The sequence below is a fragment of the Urocitellus parryii genome, chromosome 2 (assembly GCF_045843805.1).
Source record: "Urocitellus parryii isolate mUroPar1 chromosome 2, mUroPar1.hap1, whole genome shotgun sequence".
Taxonomy (NCBI): domain Eukaryota; kingdom Metazoa; phylum Chordata; class Mammalia; order Rodentia; family Sciuridae; genus Urocitellus; species Urocitellus parryii.
The window spans coordinates 2113088-2131645 of NC_135532.1; the positions used below are offsets into that span (position 1 = coordinate 2113088).

The 18558-nt window shown below is 49.0% G+C and overlaps 1 protein-coding gene across 4 annotated transcripts in view; it reads right to left on the reverse strand.

Annotated features, from left to right (window-relative positions):
• Positions 1 to 689: 689 nt before the first annotated feature.
• The window catches only part of Arhgef7 (Rho guanine nucleotide exchange factor 7), a 135341-nt gene continuing 117472 nt past the window's right edge, over positions 690 to 18558 (reverse strand). For 2 of the 4 annotated variants that reach the window (XM_026381724.2, XM_026381729.2), the window contains exons 18-20: positions 14755 to 14844; positions 11863 to 12039; positions 9204 to 10515 (exon numbers count right to left, since the gene is read on the reverse strand). In XM_026381724.2, coding sequence (XP_026237509.1) covers positions 10220 to 10515; positions 11863 to 12039; positions 14755 to 14844 — 563 coding nt within the window. In that variant the 3' untranslated portion in view covers positions 9204 to 10219. Of the gene's footprint in view, positions 3337 to 4220; positions 4276 to 4520; positions 4621 to 9203; positions 10516 to 11862; positions 12040 to 14754; positions 14845 to 18558 lie in introns of those variants that run through there. The other 2 variants (XM_026381725.2, XM_026381726.2) reach the window with 2 other exon arrangements.

Sequence of the window (18558 nt, forward strand, 5' to 3'; positions counted from 1 at the left end):
GTGGGTCCTGGTGGGAAGAAGTTAGGTCACTGTAGGTGGGCCCTCAAAGGGGACACTGGGGCCCAGCCCCTCCCCTGCCTCCCAGCCTTCTCCATCACGCATTCCCCACCGGGACGCACTGTGCCTCTCCTCCTTTTGAGTATCTCGAGTATACTGTCACAGTAAGGGAGGGCCAACTCACACAGCCACCAAACGATCCATCAGTAGTTAGCCACTGTAACCCGTGGCTTTTCTCCCCCTATTCACTGGAGGAAGCAGGCCTCTCCCAGGGAGCACTGGACACCCCTGAGGACACTGCAGGTGGCACTGTAACAGACAAGCACAAGCAAATTTTTTCTCTTACGGCAATTCCTAGGGAACCCCACGGACACCTTTAAACATGTTTCCATTTATTCGGCTCCATAAAAGGGCACAGGGAGCATCTTCTACCATGGAGGACACTCTTCTGGTACAGCGGGCGGGGTGGAGGCCTTGCCCCATAGTGTGAGCATAACTCTAGTTTTCTTTCCTTAAAACATTACTTTCCTAACCTTATTATCTTTAGCTAACCTTGGCTTGATTTTAAAGGCCAATATGACGTTTTTCAGAATAAAAACACACTGGAGTTTTAAAATCTAAAAAGCCAAAAGAAAGACGCACACAGTAAATGCATCAAATAAAATAAAGTGACACATTTTGTGAAGTAAGAAAAATAATCCGTTTAATAATTACAACGATGCAGCACAAACGTCCCAGTAGTCAATAGCAGGACACAGTTTGTGATGCTGCAGGACTCCTGCGGTTGTCAGTGTGCCCTGGGTGGTTTGCATGATGGAGGCACGCATGGACCACGCAGGTGTTCAAGGTACCAGTGCCCAGTGCACGCAGACAGCAGACGTGCCCAGGCACACGGAGTTTCAGATGCGACACCTCACGGTCATCTGAGCTGAAAGTGCTTCTCATCTACAGGACAGGAGAGGCTTCGTCTCTCACCCCTCACAGACAAGCGTGAAGGAGTCAGCAGCCCCAGAAAGCGGTACCCCTTTGTCATTCACATCAGAACCCACCCTCCTCCAGGTCACACAGGGAATGGTACAGTGATGCACGACAGGGCAGGTTTCAGAAAGATTGCTCTCAGACGCAAGTTCTCTGCTCCCTGGAAAGCCTGGGAAGGCGCTGAGTCCACATAAAAGGCAGGCATGTGGAGACACTGCCTCGGTGGCACCCAGCCTGGGACAGGGTGTTAAAAACATGAGAATTCTCACAAAATACTTCAAGCTGAGTATTAAGGCAGGTCTATAAAAGCATCCCGGGACACAGGCGGCCCATGAGCAGCCATCCCGGGACACAGGACGGCCTTCAATTAATTCCCAGCAGAGTGGCATCGCAACGTCTCGGGTTGCCACGGCAGAGAAATCGAGGAGAGTTGTTCCTGAGTTAAAATCTGCTACGACAGCAAATGCACTCACCAAAAACACTTGTAAAAACAGGGCTTATGAAAAACAAAACTGATCTTTTCTTTCTCAGTATGGATGGATAAAATGCCAAGTCCTGGAAGTTGGCAATTCTAGCGAGCAGCTCATAGTGAGTGGTCCACGGGAGGCGGCTCGGTGTCCAGGTCTGTGCAGGGCGCTGGCAGGGGCAATGGGGAAGAAAAGGAAGCCCGCCAGCTCAAAGGTGCCTGGCACCAAGCATCCAAAGGCAGGGGATCTGCTGCAGTTACAGGGCAGCCCGGCCACCAGAACATAATCAGTCACGTGTGATGCAAACAGGCTGCTTGTGGGGTATGTGACGTGTGTGATGCTACAACTGTGGTTTGGGCGTGGGGCGCATGCCTGTAATCCCAGAGACTGGGGAGGCTGAGGCAGCAGGGTCACAAGTTCCAGGCCAGCCTGGGTAACTTTGCGAGACCCTGTCTCAAAATGAAAGGGCTGGGGTGGTAGAGCTCAGCGGTAGAACACTTGCCTAGCATGCACAAGGCTCTGGGGTCAGTCCCCAGCACCACCAAAAAAAAAAAAAATAAAATCAAATCAAAATGATATAACACTTTCTATGTTAGAGTTTACCTCACTTCAAAACTGACTCAGAGGAAGCAAAAAGACAGCTCAGTTTCTATGGTCATTGTCACTTACTGCTGGGTCATTCATTCTCCCAAGTCTGCGGGGCCCAGGGAGGCAGCCTGCTGGGTGAAAACAGGCCTCCTCCCTGGTCTCCTGCAGGCGGGCTCCGGTCCTTCTTGTTGCCAGCAGCTTGGGCATTTCCAGCGAGCACTGCTCATACAGGCAGACCGACGATAGTGAAGGGTATCTCAGGGTGAGGCTGGCCTACGGTGAAGCCTGCCCTGAATGTGAGTCTCCAGCTGGCTCCACCTGTGTCCACTGGCTGCAGCAACTGGCGATCTAGAGCACATGCATGGGAAGGTTCTAGTTCCGTCTCTCAGGGGAGAACGGAATGGCGCACCCTGTCACATCTCCGAACAAGCCTAAGAAAAGTCTGAGCTGCCTCCCAAATGCCGGAGCACACTCCCGTGATTCCAGGATCTGGAGAGATGGCAAGGGCGAACATCCACATGAGGACAGGGATGTGGATGCACCCAGGTTAGGGCTGGTCTCATTCTGCTGAGTGCTGCCCTCCACAGGGCCACCAGCCAAGGCTGGAATCCAGCTTGAGGGGAGACATCTGACTGGCGTGGAGCCCCCTGACAGACATAAGGAGCGTCAATCTGCCCAACACACTGAGGCGGGACATCTGCCTGAAGAGCCATGGGGACAAGGCTGGCGCAGGATAATCCAACACCTGCCAAAGGTGTCTCCCTACACTGCTGCTGTTAAGCGAGTGTGATGGGACCTCTAACCCCACGACCAGAAAGGTCAGAGGGAAACAAGTCCTGGCAGAAGGGCGAGCCCAGACACCGTCACAAATGTGTATTCGATGTGGACTATTTACAAAAAGTACATGAACATGATATTTATGTATCAACTACAAGTCTGAAGAGCCAGGGCTCCAGTCTGTCACCGCACTCACTGCAAAATGAGGTAACTGAGATGTTAGCAGAGGTTAATGCAGCCTGGGTCCTCAGTGTCTATGCTTGTGTGGATTCTTCAGTGACAATTTGATCATTTCTATTCACATGATGAAGACAATGTCCTCAGTCCTGAATGTCATCCAAGCTGGGGCCGGGGACCTGGTTTGGCCTGGTAACTGGTCTTCAACAACAAGAAATAAGGTCGTCCTTTATAGATTGGTCTCATCCCAGGCAGGATCATTCATGTTCTTTAGCACCTTCCTCACCAGCTTTTCCAGGTCCTTGCGGGCCCTCTGTTCCTCCTCTAAAGACTTCTTCATCTTTTTGTTATCCTGCAAGTCAAGCAGACCACAGCATGTTCACTATCCGTGGCACTCAGCAGAGCCTCTTTCCCCTAAATTACACCCTTGGGGTGACTGTGGTAGGGTGGGGGTTTGCAAAGCCGAAAGGTCTAAGCACGCACTGCAGTGTGGTGCTCAGTGGAGTCCCGCCTGGGAGCCAGACGGTTCACAGCGGAAGGAACAGCCCCAGTGGCCCTTCCCATAAGTGCCTAGTGACCGCCTTGATGAAGCATACCATAGAAAATGGCTGAAAACAGCAGCGGAGTAACTACATCCTTGCCTTTCTTGCAGAATCAAAGGAATGGAAGCAACAGAAACCCCGTGAACCAGAGTAAATGCCCGGGTATGCTTAGCCTGGACTGGAAAGCTTATCACACAGGGCAGGGGAGCCCTGGGGGCTCTTGGGAGCTGCAAAGGCACATCTAGCCAGCAAGGCATATCCAGCCACACCACACCCTGGGGCACAGTGCCGTCTCCAGCGCCTGTCCACCTCCCTGCAAACCAGCCCTGGCCTGTGCACACAGGTCCACCCGCTGACCAGCCCAGCATCGCTGACTTCTGAAGCGCACGACCGCCTGTGAGAGCCCGTCACACAGGCACCAACAGAACTTGTAACTAGGCAGTTTTCAGACTGTGTGACTATTCCAACAAAATCTGACATGGTTTATGACATCAAAAACAGGACAGTTGGATGAGTCTTTTGAAGCACACTTCCTGGTCTATCCCACTCACAGAGGACCAATGGCTTTCGTGCTGGAATTCCACAGTACAAGATCTTTTAGTTTTTTTCTTTCTTTTACTTATGGACAATCACCATTTTTGATAGTGTTTTCCTTTTTTCTCCCTTAAAAAAAGTAAAACAAATGCTGACTCACCTGCCTTAGCTCCTGGACTTCATCCTTCAGCGCATACACTGTGTCCACCAGACTCCTGGAACAGAAGAGCATGCAGGTCAATGGGCAGCACTGAGCGCCAACGGAGCCACAGGGCTCTCCCGGCTCAGCTCGGCCTATCTGGTCTCATAACTTTAACCACCCAGCCCATTCTGTGCTCAGCAGGTTGATCTCTGCTGAGGTTAAGTCCAGCCCACAAGGAAAGTCTGTGGTCAAGTTCTGGGCCCCAGCCCCAGGGGAGTTCTGACTCCATTACCCACTCCACACACTGGAGACTCTTACTTTTCCTCCATCACTGTCTGACCGTTACTTTTAGTTTCTTCAACTATTATTTTCTCTTCTTCTGGAAGCAAGACTTGTGGAGCAGATCCTTTGCGTGAACCTAGGATTGTTCAAGGAAAAAAAAAACCTCAGGTGAATGCCATGGCAGACCCAAGAAAGGGCTCAACTACACACCCTCTACACGCTCCCACAAAGAATGCCCCAACCCCACAAGGAGGGCGCCCCCACACTCCCCTCCACCTCTGTCCACGGCGCAGGCTCTTCATGCCCACGGCATTGCAGAGGGAAACACCAACCTTTCTGTAATGTATTCAACTTTGTTTCTCAATCTAGATTATAATCTTTAAACATAAAAATTTTCAATAGCAAGTAAGTTAAAAGGTTCTGACCACAATGCCCTAGATATTTAGCCAAATTTTAAGTCATTAAATTGTCGCAGAAATTCTAGAAAGACACACAAGATCATATACAGCATATATACTAAGTGTTTATAAATATAAAAACTGGCAATTTAAAACAGTTTAACACCATAGCAACTTCTAAAAATAAAGATATGACAGCACATAATTTAGAAAAAAATAAAATTCATTATCTGGTTATTTTATAAAAACTTAATTCTCCATTCCCTGGAACTGTTCTAAATAAAAGAAAGTCAAGTGTTCATAATGTCAGAGGAACGTTTATGCCATTCAACCAACACAAGCACAGGAGCCTACAAGGGACAGCCCCAAGATGAATGAGGCGAGGGAGGCACTCAGAAACCAACTCTGAGGCCCAAGTACTCTTTTTCAAAAGGTGAGGGAAGAGAACCACATCCCGTGATGTGAGAAAGAGAAGATTTTCTCAAAGATCACACAGTGTGGAAGCATGCACCACTCATATTTTTGGAAAACTACACCAATGGGAGGAAGGTACGATGTACCACAAACACCTGCAGTGGTTCTAGGGGAAGGGGACATTCTCTTGGAAAAGTACACCTGCCCTCTGAGGCAAGCTGACTGGGAGAGGCAGGGTTTCTGAAGCTGCTGTCTTCCTGAAAGTCTGTCAGGCTGCAAGAAGCACACCTGTTGAGCACCCCTGTCCCCATGGAAACCGGAGAGCGGTACAAATGTTTTAAAGGCAGAATTGCAAAGACAGCTTCCACAGCACCGTACTATACAGAGGCAAGATGTACAGCTGCTGCCAAGAGGGACCAGCATCCCTGACAGGCAAGCAGGGCTGGCCCTTCCGCAATGGCAGTTCAGAGACACTGCAGCCTAGGGGAACAAGGCCTCAGGCAAGTCTCCCTGGACTGCCCTCTGGGCACCCGCAAAACCCACTCTATCAGAGGGCACCAGGCACAAGCCCCGTGCCAGACCAGAAGGGCAGAGACTGGATCACACTAGGGCGCTGTGTCCACCCTCAGTAAGCTGAGGGCAGAAGAGCACACTCTGGGTAAGCAGCCACGCACAATTCTGCATTACACAGTGTGAGCTCCATGTCAGTCACTTCTGACACCCCTGAGAGGAGAGGCTTCTCTGTGCACTGAGACTAAGCACAGTGCTGAGAATTCTGTCCAAGCCACATGAGCAGTCATGCTGAGTATTCACCAGGAAATGTCTAGACTATTCCAAGACAGTCTTCCCATGCAAGGTGCCCTGTTCACAGTGGTGGGCAGGGGCTGCAGCTACCACCCTTTCCACAGTGACCCAGATCCTAGGGAGACTGAACTTCAGATGCAGTCCTGCAGAGAAACACATTTTTAAAGCATCACCAGGCTGACCACGTCAGCCCCCAGAGACCTCTGACAGGTCCAGCAGACAGGCAGAGACCCCCTCTAGGTGACAAGAGACCATGAGAGACCTCCCGGGACTGCAGGCTGCCTCCTTCTAGGCCTTTCCTGTTAGTGGGGAATGCCGCGGGCCACGCAGACCACAAGAGAACTGCAGGGAAAGCACAGGTACCAGCCAGATGAAAAGTCTCCTGTGCCTCTTATCCAAACTTCTGTTACCTGTCTTTCGAAGGAAAAGTTAATTCATGTGATATCTGCCCAACAAAACACAGGATTCCAAAGAATCAGATATTTATACCCCAGTGTAGACAACAAAGGGCTCCACTTAATCTTCCCTGTGAAGACAAGTAAGCTGGTCACAGTACACAATTCAGTAGATCCTGAGTTTCCTAAAGTTATCAAGTCCCCAAGAGCCCTACTTTGGGTCCAGATGACTGATGACTACCTCAGAGTCAAAAGAGACATCAGTGGGGAATGCGTCCTGTTCAACTTGCAATACACATCTTCAAAAGGACCATGGAGAAAGAGGAGGTGGAGAGGTTCTAGGTAAATACACTCAGGCAGATTAAATTCTACCAGTACCATGAGTACACTGCTTACAAACGAGTAAGATAAAGTCACAAAGGACACCACTCTGTGAGAAAGGAGGTGCTATGAGATGTGAGGGCCACGTGCCCCAGGTGACTCTGGTTAGGAGTCTCAGCTCATTACCATCTCTACATTAAACACTGTTTTACAACTATTTCTTACCAAACAAATCCATGGATAAATGCCTCAAGTTTCTAAGTAACATAATTAATCTGAGGACCTCAAACCCATGAGGACCAGTAAATGGCTGTATATGCATGACTCCGATCTCACTTTTGCAAATACATTAAATGGCTATAGTAAGTATGAGAATAAATATTACAGACAGAATGTACTAACTAACTGCTCTGTTCCTGAAACATTGCAACATGGATAATGCTGCTGATCAATCTAAGGTGAGCCAAGAGGCTTATAAATCAAGGTCAGAAGTTTGCCTAGGAGTTCATGCAATGCCAATCATCTGTCCAGTTTCAGTATAACATATTTTTATAAAATAACAAAAAAAAATCTTTCAACAAAACAATAAAGAAATATTTTCTAACCAGGTTTGTAAATAAGTTGGATAATCTCAGACATTATTAAAGTATTCTTAGAGGGGCTGTAGCACAATTTTCCTGAATTACCTAGGCTAGGTAAAACACTTAACAGCACAACAAGCAAAGAATGGTCTAGCACTTCATTTAAAACCCCACAACTGGGCTTCAGTCACATGCCCAGGTTTTGGGTGGCTCCAGGACAGGGAGAGCTGAGCTTCTCTTTGTGGAGCTGGGAACAGTAGGGGAGGCTCAAGAAACGCCATGTTCTGCAGCCGCTGCCTGGAGATTCACCGCGCCCTGCACAGCATTATCGGTTTGCTGAGGTTTGCCACAGCACTCCGCTCCTGGGACGTCAGGAACTCATCTGAGTGCTCAACATTTTTTTTAGCATCCACATTAGCATCTTGGGTTTTCTGGGTAACAGTCTGAGCGGTACTAACTAGCCTACAGACCTAAGTCTGAAAAGACACACAACTGCTGATTTGTCCCTGGACTTACTGTTTCTGTATGGAGGCGGGAATAAGAAAAACGTAACACAACAAAACACTACTCTGTACTACCAATCCCGCACTTCCTCATACTGAAGGACTCTAATGTGCCTGCAGGTGCACAGTGTCCACCCTTCAAGGCCTGCTGGGACAGTCCACAGGGTCACTTTAGGAGCACTAGTGCCACATGGCTGAGACATGAGTAGCCCCTGAGTCCCCGTGGCGGCATCCATTCCATACAAGGTGTGATCCTGTGGGAACACATCATTAGCCACATCTCAGAACCTTCCCCCAGGTCCCAAGGACTATGGACCTTAATGTGAGAAACAGATCTCATCTAGCAATTCCACCTCAGGCTGCAGCAGAGCAGGGATCACCTGGGACTCCAGGACCTGTCTGTGCTGTCGTCCTGGCTGCTGGAACACCACTGGGGGGTGGGGGGGGGGCGGGAGCACACACTGATGACACACAACCACAGAGCCTTAAGGTCAAGTTCACGGCAGGTGTGACGTGTGTGTAGGCTGAGCCTGTCAGCAGAACGGCTGTCTACGGGCCAGTGGTCAGTCTGTCCGTCCATCTGGTGCTTTCCCTCTTAGGCCTGTGACCTTCCCAGTCTGCACCAACTACATCAACTAAGGAGAAGACTTTGGGAGGGACCAAGCATTCCACTTAGAAACCTACTTGGCAGACTCTCCAAGTGCACGCAGGCCATGCTGTTCCACGGCTCTGAGGCTGGAGCCCGCTTTTCCTTCCTAGGGAAAGAAGGCGGGCCTCTTCCCTGAGAGCTCTCCATCCACACCTCAGCCTAGCCCTGCACTGCACCAGCGACTTCTTCCTTCCTTTTACTCTGCTTGCTTTCCTCTTCTGAGTCATGGGCATGCACTTTGTAAAACAAAAGGAAAATGCTGACTTTAGTTTAAATTTGAAAAATTTAAAAGTCGTCCTTTTTTTCCATTTGTGCCCCCAAACCAATAATGATTCTTTTTTGAAGACAGACCTTCCAGTGATTAAAAATTTGTTTTAAAAAAAGAAAGGGATATAAAACAAAAGAATGGGCCAGGAGTGCCCTTGTATTATCTAGCACACAGCCAGCCTAAGAAAGCCCCAGCTCCTTTTCGGAGGCAGACACTCCAGGCCCGCGGCCTGGCCCGCGGCCTGGCCTGCCTTGGAGACACTGTGGTGGGGAGAAAAGTCCTGCTGTGTCAACGGCAAACTGTGCTCTTCCCCTCCCCCACGGAACAAATATTAAAAGCCACGGGCTAGCAAATGCAAAATTTATTTCAACTGTACATAACATGTCTTTTTTTATATAAAACAAACACTTCATTGCCATATGCAACCACAAACAATAATATGCATACTGTACAATACAATGCAACATTCAGATATACATCCAAGTGAATTTTCAAATGGCAGTCATGTACTAAAAATGGCTTTTCCCATTCACAGATAAAGAGCACAATATATAGCTTTTGTCCAAGATCTTATACCACTATATACACATTACTGTGTTTTGGCAATTTTAGGCAAAACACAAAATTAGATAGCGTATTAAATACTTCTGGCGCATGTTAGTTCAATGGGAACATCTGTAGAAGGTCTGACGCTGGCCTAGACCTGCCTCCTAGCCCAACCTTCAACCTTCTGTCATGAAGTCAACCATATCAGAAGGCAGGCTTGCAGAAGCCTGAGGTTCGAGTATGTGCATGAATGACGTCAGGCTGGCCTTTGGATGTCTGTCACCTGCTACACGAAGACCATCTTCCAGGCCTGTGCACTAACACTTCTAACCAGGTCAAAAAAGCCAATGGTGTCAGATTTTGAAATGAATTCAAATAAAGAAAAAGCCAGACTATTATTCTGTAGTGATCTCATCATCAACAAAAATCATCAAGTGGCTTTCACTGATACAAAAAGAAATGATGGCAAAGCATCAGAACTTTGGTGCAGAGAAACTGATGACAACCAAATGAGACTTGGGCTGAAGGAAGTCCAAGTGCGGCGGCTGCACCTCACTGTGGTCTTGCAGCACTAACTGGCAACCGCACCAACGAAGGTGCAGCCAAGGCATCGAAGCTGCCGCGTTAGTTATCACAGTCTCAAAGCAGGTATTCTGTGAATTCCAAAAAAGAGCATTACTCTGTGTGATATAAAAACGAAATTGCTTCTAAATCCATTGCATGATATTAGGTAAGTATAAAAACTTTGTATTAGACTTGTCAAAAATCTCCACTTGCTATTTGAATACACGCAAACCTCGTCTCTACTATAGATTAATACTGGGTGCTAATTTCAGAAGACTGCTCCTCAACTTTCTTATTTTACTAATTGATATAAAAATATGAAATCTCTAGTTGGTGCGAAAAGCTCTGTGGCTGTGGGAACACACTGGTGCCCCAGGGCCCTGTGCCTCGCCTCACTCCGGCAGACATGGCACCCAGCTTGCTGAGAGGCACGCCCCACCAGGAGTTCACTAGCACCGCTGGCGGGCAAGCAGCAGGGCCCAGTTCCCAGGCTCGGCACTGTGTCAGAGCACACAATGCACAACACTGAGCATGCGGGCTGGCGAGGGGTGGTGGAGAGACGCCACTGCCACCCGGAACTCCAGCGCCCTAGAAAGGAAATAATGTTATTTCCAATTCACCATGGCATCCTGTCTCTGAAGCTGGTTCCAATGGACACGTAAAATACAACCAAGAGGTTCCATTTTAACACCAAACAGCGTGTGAGGGAGAAGACGGTTCTGCCCCCAAAGCCATGATCAGGCGTGGGCGTGCTGCTGCAACTGAATGCAACACACCACATTCAGTCTTTCTCAAGCGACATCAGCCCAAGGGAGGCCAGTGAAAACTCCTTACAACCAATCTCAGGAAGGCAGGGTGGTTTTCTCCAAGGGACATGGCAGCCTTGTGCCTTCCCCGACCCACACAGTGAGGCGTCGGGCTAATTCTGCAGGGCTGTGAACGGAGTTTCACTGTAGGTAGCTGCTGGAAGCAAGGGTATGCTTGCGGCTCTCACAGACAGCGCAGCGTGGATGTCAGGGGCAGCCGCCGTGATGGAAGCCAAGCGTACAACCCTGCACGCTCTGCGCACAGCCTACACTGCAGGGGCGAGATGCTTCCGACTTTGGACCTAAAGTTGTAGTGCTGGGGCTCTGAATAGAGCGGCTCAGCGTTTCAGTGCCATGGCTGCAGTTCCAACAAGGCAGGGGATGTGCTGTAATGATCAGTGACTGCACAGCAACCGTGAGCTCGCCTTTGGAAAGAGGAGCTCCCCGCAAACGCCACATGCAGGACACATGAGGGCACAGAGCTAGGGGGGGTCAAGACAGCTCTGAAAAATGCAACACCCGCCCTTCTGTGTACCTGCCAGGACCAGAGCCACACAGCACTGCACGGCAGCATGACGCGCATCACTCGCACTCGGAGCCTCATTACAGATGCTCCTCTCAGTGCCTTGCCACAGCTACTTGGTCAAATGTTACACACAAAAAAACCTAAGTTCCTACATAAGGCCAGAGTCTCCTCTGTGTTGCTGGCACTTAAGATCGCAAACCTGTGTGGTTCTGGTATAAAATACAAAAGTGTCCATACAGCTGTATCCAAAAAGAAAAGAAACAGTCGCTACACAGAAGGAGAAAAAAAAAAAAAAAACATTTTGAGTTTGTATAAAACAACGCTCCATTGGGAAAAGCACCCTTGGTACAGGCTCATGTGAACCCACCACCTTCCTCAACAGGCAGCAGTTTGAATGCATACTCAGTTTGGCAATTAAGCCTCCACGAGGTACAATGGAAAATACCAGGAACACTCTCAAAAGTTGTTAAAATATCACATAAAAGAGACAAGGAACAGCAAGAAACATCTAAGAAAAGCAGGCTGCGATACAACAAGCATTGGTTAAGAAAAGCTCAGAAGTGCATTAGTTCTGGTGAGAGATATATGAGCAACAGCTCTTACGAGATGCAGAACCCATTCTGTAACTATGGGCTGTCCATATACTGTCATACTCAGAGTCTTCCGAGAGGTCTGAGGGCTCCAAACGAGAAAGGCTACTGCGACGACCCAAGGAGTCTAGACTTGATTGGTCGTCATCAGCCAAGACGTGATTATGCATCAGGTCAGTGCCTTGCCATGCTAAGACGGGGGGGGGGGGGGTGGAGTGACAGGTGCGACAGGCAGAGGTGGGATGAGGAGGACGGACAGGAAGAGCCACAACCAAAACATGAAACAAAAGCAAAAGGTGATGGGAAGAGAAGGAAAAGAGAAAATATTGTTAAAAAAATAGCAACAATGCTTATTTCTCCTTATTTATGGCTGGGTTTTAAATAATGAACTTATTAATTATTAGCACAACCCTCAGAACAACACTAGATCAGTTGTTTTAATAAACCTATATCCAATATTATCTCTAATTGCTCTTTTTTTAAGATAAAGCACTCACCTAAAAAATTTTCTACAGATTTGCCCATATCCAAATGATGATTCCATAAACACTTGACAATTAACTACTTCTATTAACAAATGGTCTCAGGACATTATATATAAAAGGTACCATTTATGTAGCTGAAACTACTGCCTATTCAGTGAACAAATGCATTAAATGCAAAATAATGTCAAATATGTTTTGACTTACTTCTTAATCTCTGCAAGCTATACATCACCAGCAGGGGTCTAAACTTACCTTATCAACCTACAATCAGTGCAAAAGGTTCAGAGTGGAGAAAAGAATTTAAGAGGGTGCCTGGCCCTTCCACTACTGCTTGCGGGGCTTGCCAGAGCAGAGGTCGAGTTTATTCACAATGTTATCAACCTGGTGCAGGCCTTTCCCCACCAGGATGACAGGCATGAACAGGCGATGCTACTATGCTGAGAGGAGAATGGCAGTGGGCAGGGAACGGCTGGGATAGAGAGCAGTGAACCTGGCAGGCAGCTGGGCACGAGAGCATGCAGGGCTGCAAAGGGCCTCCCTCAGGGAGACAGGGCTGTGTTGGGGACTGGAAGCCACAGCAGCAAGTAGCCTCTGTGCAGACTGCATGAGAACTAAGCCTCCACAGTCTGTGTAGGTCACTACTTCCTTGAGCAAAAATCAATACTCAGATCCTTGGTTTCTAAAGTCCTGTTGGTACCCAAATGCACACTGAACTGAGCTGAATTCTGGTAAAATAAACTCCTTCTAAAAGCTGTTGTTACTGCACATTAACATGCCAAAGCTGCTGCACTGTGAGCCATCTCCACTTGGTGAGGAAGGGTGCCCTCCTGCACAGACACGCATGCCTCATCACCACCTGTGCTGGCAGTGTGAGGTCGACGCCTTGGCTGATTATCCTCTCTGTCCCAGGCAGTTCTGCCTATAGTATCAACCAAGAGCAAATCAGACTACTGACCAATGCTTTCTTGAATGGGAAGAGTGGACACGCTGACATGGACATTGCACTAAGAAAGGCTCTGTGGAAGCTGCAGGTCATCCCTCTGGCATACCTGGCAGCAGCGAAGCCATAAGGTGGCCCTGTGAAGCCCACAAAGCACACACACCCCTGAGAGACTAGGACCTTCAGCTGAGACTACTAAGTTAAATTTTATTCAAGTAACTGAAATTCAGAGGACCACTTTTTAAAAATTCCAAATTTGAAATCCATAAACATTTTATAGTCGAGTCTACCTAAAATACAATCACTAACAAATTATGAAAATGTAATACCTTTAATCACAATACTCCACACTTACAAATGACTGCCTAACTGCACACGTAGGTGTTCTAGTTTGCTGGAGTACCCAGGCCTTCCCACTTCCTTCCCATCCCTCGACCAGTCACTACAATAGGCACCTTCACCAGAGAGGAGACTTCACCAGAACAAGGACTGTGCTGACCACTAGAAAAAAATCTAAATGAAGACACTAGAAATGTAAAAAAGGTTCAGGCCACACACATATACCTGGCCCCTGATGGCTAGCTTATGTTCACAGCCACAGGCACCTCTGACAAAGCTGTACCAGCTACAAAGTCCTTGTCCCCTGTTTCTGGTTTTCAGCATTAGTTTAAGTAGGACACACGCTAAGCTGAAACACCACAACTGCAGGCATGAGAATGAAGACGGGAGGGCCGTGCTCTGCCAAAAGCCACGGCGGAAGAACCCAAACTCACCAAGGGGAAGCCAGCTTTTATACCCAGGTCATATCTGAGCCACCCAGGCCTCCAAGGCCAAGAAAAGCCCCCAAAATAAGGAGCAGCAGGCCAAGAGGCCCACTGAGGTGGAGAGGCTCCCCGGGCCATGCACTGATGCCCAGCTGCCGCCACACTGTGCTGCCCTCACCCCTGCCAGGGAAATGTAAAAAGCCACCTCCTCCCTGTTCATACCACAGACTGAGCAGTTTCTACTTAAACATCATCATACATAAGACATGGGTAAATTCTGTGGTGATCGATCAACCAAATTAAGGTCGTTTGTGCTTATTTCCAAATATTTATAAGAAAAAGAAAGGGAAGCTAACAGAAGCCTCACTCTAGGTTTATATTTTGGACAATAAACAACAATTCTGAAGAGCTTAAAAAAAACAAGCCCGAGTCCCTACCTTACACCAGCAATGTGAAGGGCTGAACAAGTAGCCTTCTACTATCGTCTGAACACAGCTAGGTGCAGGCCCTATGGAGAACACTGGCCAAAACACCATGCTGCTGCTCTGCTCAAGCTCAGATCCTGCTCACATGACTCAGGGACTCAGGGCTCCCTGTGTGTTGCTTGATCCATCTCTGAGACCTCCCTCCTTCCCTCCCTCAGAACAGCTCAGGCATGGAGCAACGTTTAGATTGTGACAAGAACACACATCCCAGCACACTCCTGTGAAACTTACTTGAGTTGAGGGTCTGCCGGGTCTTGGCGCTTGTGCAGTAAGCCTCGATGACCTTCAGAATCTGAGCATCTTCTTCCAGAGCCGCCGTGCCTGCAGAGAGATGCAGAGGCATCACTACCAAACACACATCCCACAGCCTCACTCCACAAGCTGTCGGACAGGGTGTGCTCACAGGCATCAACTCAGCTGACACCAGCAGGTGAGAAGAGCCCTCCTTTTATTTTCTTGTCAGGCAACTGTTCTCTTAATATCTACAAATGTGTATATTCAAAAAGGATTTTTCAGTTTTTTAAATATTTTTATCTGTAATTTATCTAGCAAAGGGCTGCTATCCTTAGCTGTCTTGCTAAGCCATTAAAAAAAAGGAGGCCCCTCCCACACAAATTAAAAAAGGATAAGAGAAAAGAGTCAGCAACTCACAAAAGCACAGTTGGTAAGGAAAGCCATTCTACCTCATCAACAAGAGCCTGCGCTCATATCCTCAAAACCAACCCGACAACACCAACACCAGCAGAGGTGGGCAGTGACCTCGAAAGGCATCTGATGCAGGCCTGCAAAGGAGCTTCCCTCTAGCACAAATTCCTACCTTAGAGGTCAATCTACAAAATTCACAAGCCAGGTCAGCCCTCCTCACAGAGCCCTTCCTTGAGCCGGCTCTTGGACACTGGCCCTGTCTCCACTGAGAGCAGGCACAAGAACACAGGGTTAAAGCCCAAGGCAGTGGCAGTGGCAGTGGGCACAAGCTCTCACATCAGCATGCACCCAAGAGGTGTTACACATATGGGCAAGCGGCTTATTTTCTTTATCTTCCTCTTTTTCTGTTTTCTTTCTTTCCTAAGATACTACTTGGGTACCTATTTTAAAAGGCTCACCTACTCTAATAGAAAATGTGGAAAGAACAGAAGGCTAAAGTATTAATAGTGGTATAACAATGAAGCCTCAATGTCATTTTGAGAGAGTAAAATTCATACCAGTATTCAAACCCAGTATTCACTACTAGACAATAACTCACAATGCAAGAACTTAAGAGCTCCCAAGAAAAGGCCTAAATCTCACTAAGTGGAAGCAATCTTCTGACAGGCTCCTGTAACAACCCACTTCCTCAGAGGCGAGAAGTCCATTTCCACCGAGGGCTCCTGCAGGGAACTTCCAAAGGCAGGCTGTTCCCTGTGGTGGTGCAGGACTGTGTCTTTGTGGGGACCCTCTCAGTCCAGCTGATGTAACCAACTGCCCGTGTGAGACATGGCTGAATACAAAGAAAGGCAGAGAATGAGGCAGGAATCTGAAAACAGCTCTGACTTTCAACAAACCACCATGCTGATCTACCTTCGCCACTGCGGGCAGATGCAAGCAGCCAAGGCGGGGAATCACACACTTGCTGTGTGGTCTGAGCCGTTTCATAGACTAGAACAACGCTGGGATCCTGGATGTAATAAAGGCTGAAACAACTTATGAAATCACAGTGGCTTAAAGCAGTGAGGCTCACCTGCACCCGTGATACGTGGCACTGTCACAGAGACCACTTACACAGAATTTCCTTTAGTCCTCTGTCTCACAGGTCCTCCTGACCCTCATATGCGAGGACTGCAGGGCAGGGCACTTGGATACCCCACTGCTTCTCCTCTCCATCTGCCCAAACTTGTGCTTGAAATAACACATCTTCACCCCAGTCTGGGCCTTCCCCAGACATCGAATCATATGTTCACCACCCAGCTAATACTTACTCCTGGACACCTCCTGAGAGCCTCATGCTCTACATCCTCCTGGCTGCCCCAGCCCTGTGCCTGCCCTGTCCATCATGGCTCCTGTAGTGCACCCCAAGGCCACAATGCTGAAAACCACATATACAAGGCCTGTGGGCCTGTACCCCCAGCCACCACACTGCTTATCAGCTGCACAAGATGAGTCTGTAGGATGCTGTGTCTCTACCACAGAGGACAGTAGCCCTCACCCAGCTGTAAGGACTAGAATGTCTTCAGACATTGCTTAATGTGCCCTGGGGCAAATCCCACCCACAGAACCATTACCATAGGCTCTACCTTCATTCAGCACCCCCACCCAGACATCTGCTCACATTTTACCATCACCATCAACCTGGGCCCACCACCATCCCCTCTCACCCTCACTACCTGGCTCCACTTTTGCTTCAGCCTGCTTGCTCTCATGCAATAGGTGAGACCTCTGGACCCTGAGGCACCCCACTGCCTGAGGCACCTCAAAGGCTCTGGCATCACCAGTCCCTCACTCCCCAGGCAGCCCCTCCTTGCACCTCAGCCAGGCTTGAAGAGACTGCAATGCCTCTACTCAGATACTGCCCTTGCATGGAAGCCGTCCCACCAGCCCCGGCCAGTCTGAGCACTCCCCAGACATGCGCTGAGAGTTTGTCTTGTTTCTCCTCTGTCTTCTGCAAAACCTGAGCTCTAGGAGGTCAGGGATGTTTCCTTCTTTCACAGCTGTGTCTCTCATACCAGCCCAAAGACAGGGCTAAGTGTTTGCCAGTGACTGACGAGCGCACCTGTGTCTATGTCATGGCACCCATGACATAGATGTGTGCTCCACACAGAAGGTGCTGAGCAAATACCTGTTATGAGAGGGCCACCAGATACCCCGGAGCCCAGCCTCATCTCCCCTGCACAGACAAGCAGTGGCAGCCAGGAGGACACAGTGGGCCCAGCCAAGCCTTAGGCACACCTCACAAGGACTGCACACACTGCTCTGGTGGACTGGAACCTGTGCACCAGGGCAAGGAGCAGGCAGTACAGCCACCCACACCAGGTGACACGCACGAGGACAGGGCAACCGCGGTGGAGCTGCTCAAGAAGCTGCTGTCTCATTGGCTTCCCCCACATTAAAATGGCCTCACACAAAGGATGGAGAAGAAGCTGCTTAGCACCTGGATCAGAGCTGCTGGGCCAAGCTGGCACCTTTCCTGGTGATGCCAACTACCCTCAAGTTCTAAGTAAAAATCTCTCCCTTGGGCCTTCTTTTGGAAATAAACCTCTTAAGGGTCCCAATGAGTACAGTGAAAAGAAAAGTGACTCCCGAGAATTGCAAGGCCTGCAGAAGACCCCTGCTGGCACCTGCTGGCTAATATGCTCTGTCCTGCAGGGAGGGACATCAGGGTGGAATGATCATGCCCTGTCCCCACCAGGAGCTTTCCTTCAGCCCTGGACAGTCCCCTAGATGGCCGCATGCTTGCTGCGCCCCTCTGCAGCAGTCACCATGCCTGATGTGCTGGGTAAGATGAGTCTGTGTGCCCTGTGGATGCTGTGTGATACCCCTGGTCTACCATTGAGGGTAGTAGCCCTTACCCAGCTGTGACAACTACAGTGTCTTCAGACATTGCTGTATGTCCCATGGGGCAAGTCTCACCCAGCATGAAGCAGGGCAGGGAAACTTCCCACTGGTTCTGCAAGTGACTAACTTTATGAATCCCAAAGCTATGGCCTGTGCACCTGAGTGTGAGTTTCCCTGTGAGCACAGTGTAGGACCCCAGGGTAGGGCAGAGACTGCTTCCAGCTCTCCAGAGCCTATGAAAGCTCACCTCTGAGTCCCCCAGGACTGTGATCCTGATATGTGAAGAGAACAGGCCACAGCCCTACTAGGTGGAGAGGGAACTCCAGGAATCCTAGCATGTCAGGCTTCATGGGCCAAGTGGATAAGAGCAGGTAAGGCCCCATTTACAGCACAGTCCTGCCCCAGCCTCCTAACCCATGTTTCCTGCCCATCTGTTGGTCCCACCTCGAGAAGTAGGCCCTGCTGCCTGCAGTTATGGGAAGACCATAACTGTTTCTCCAGCCGCTT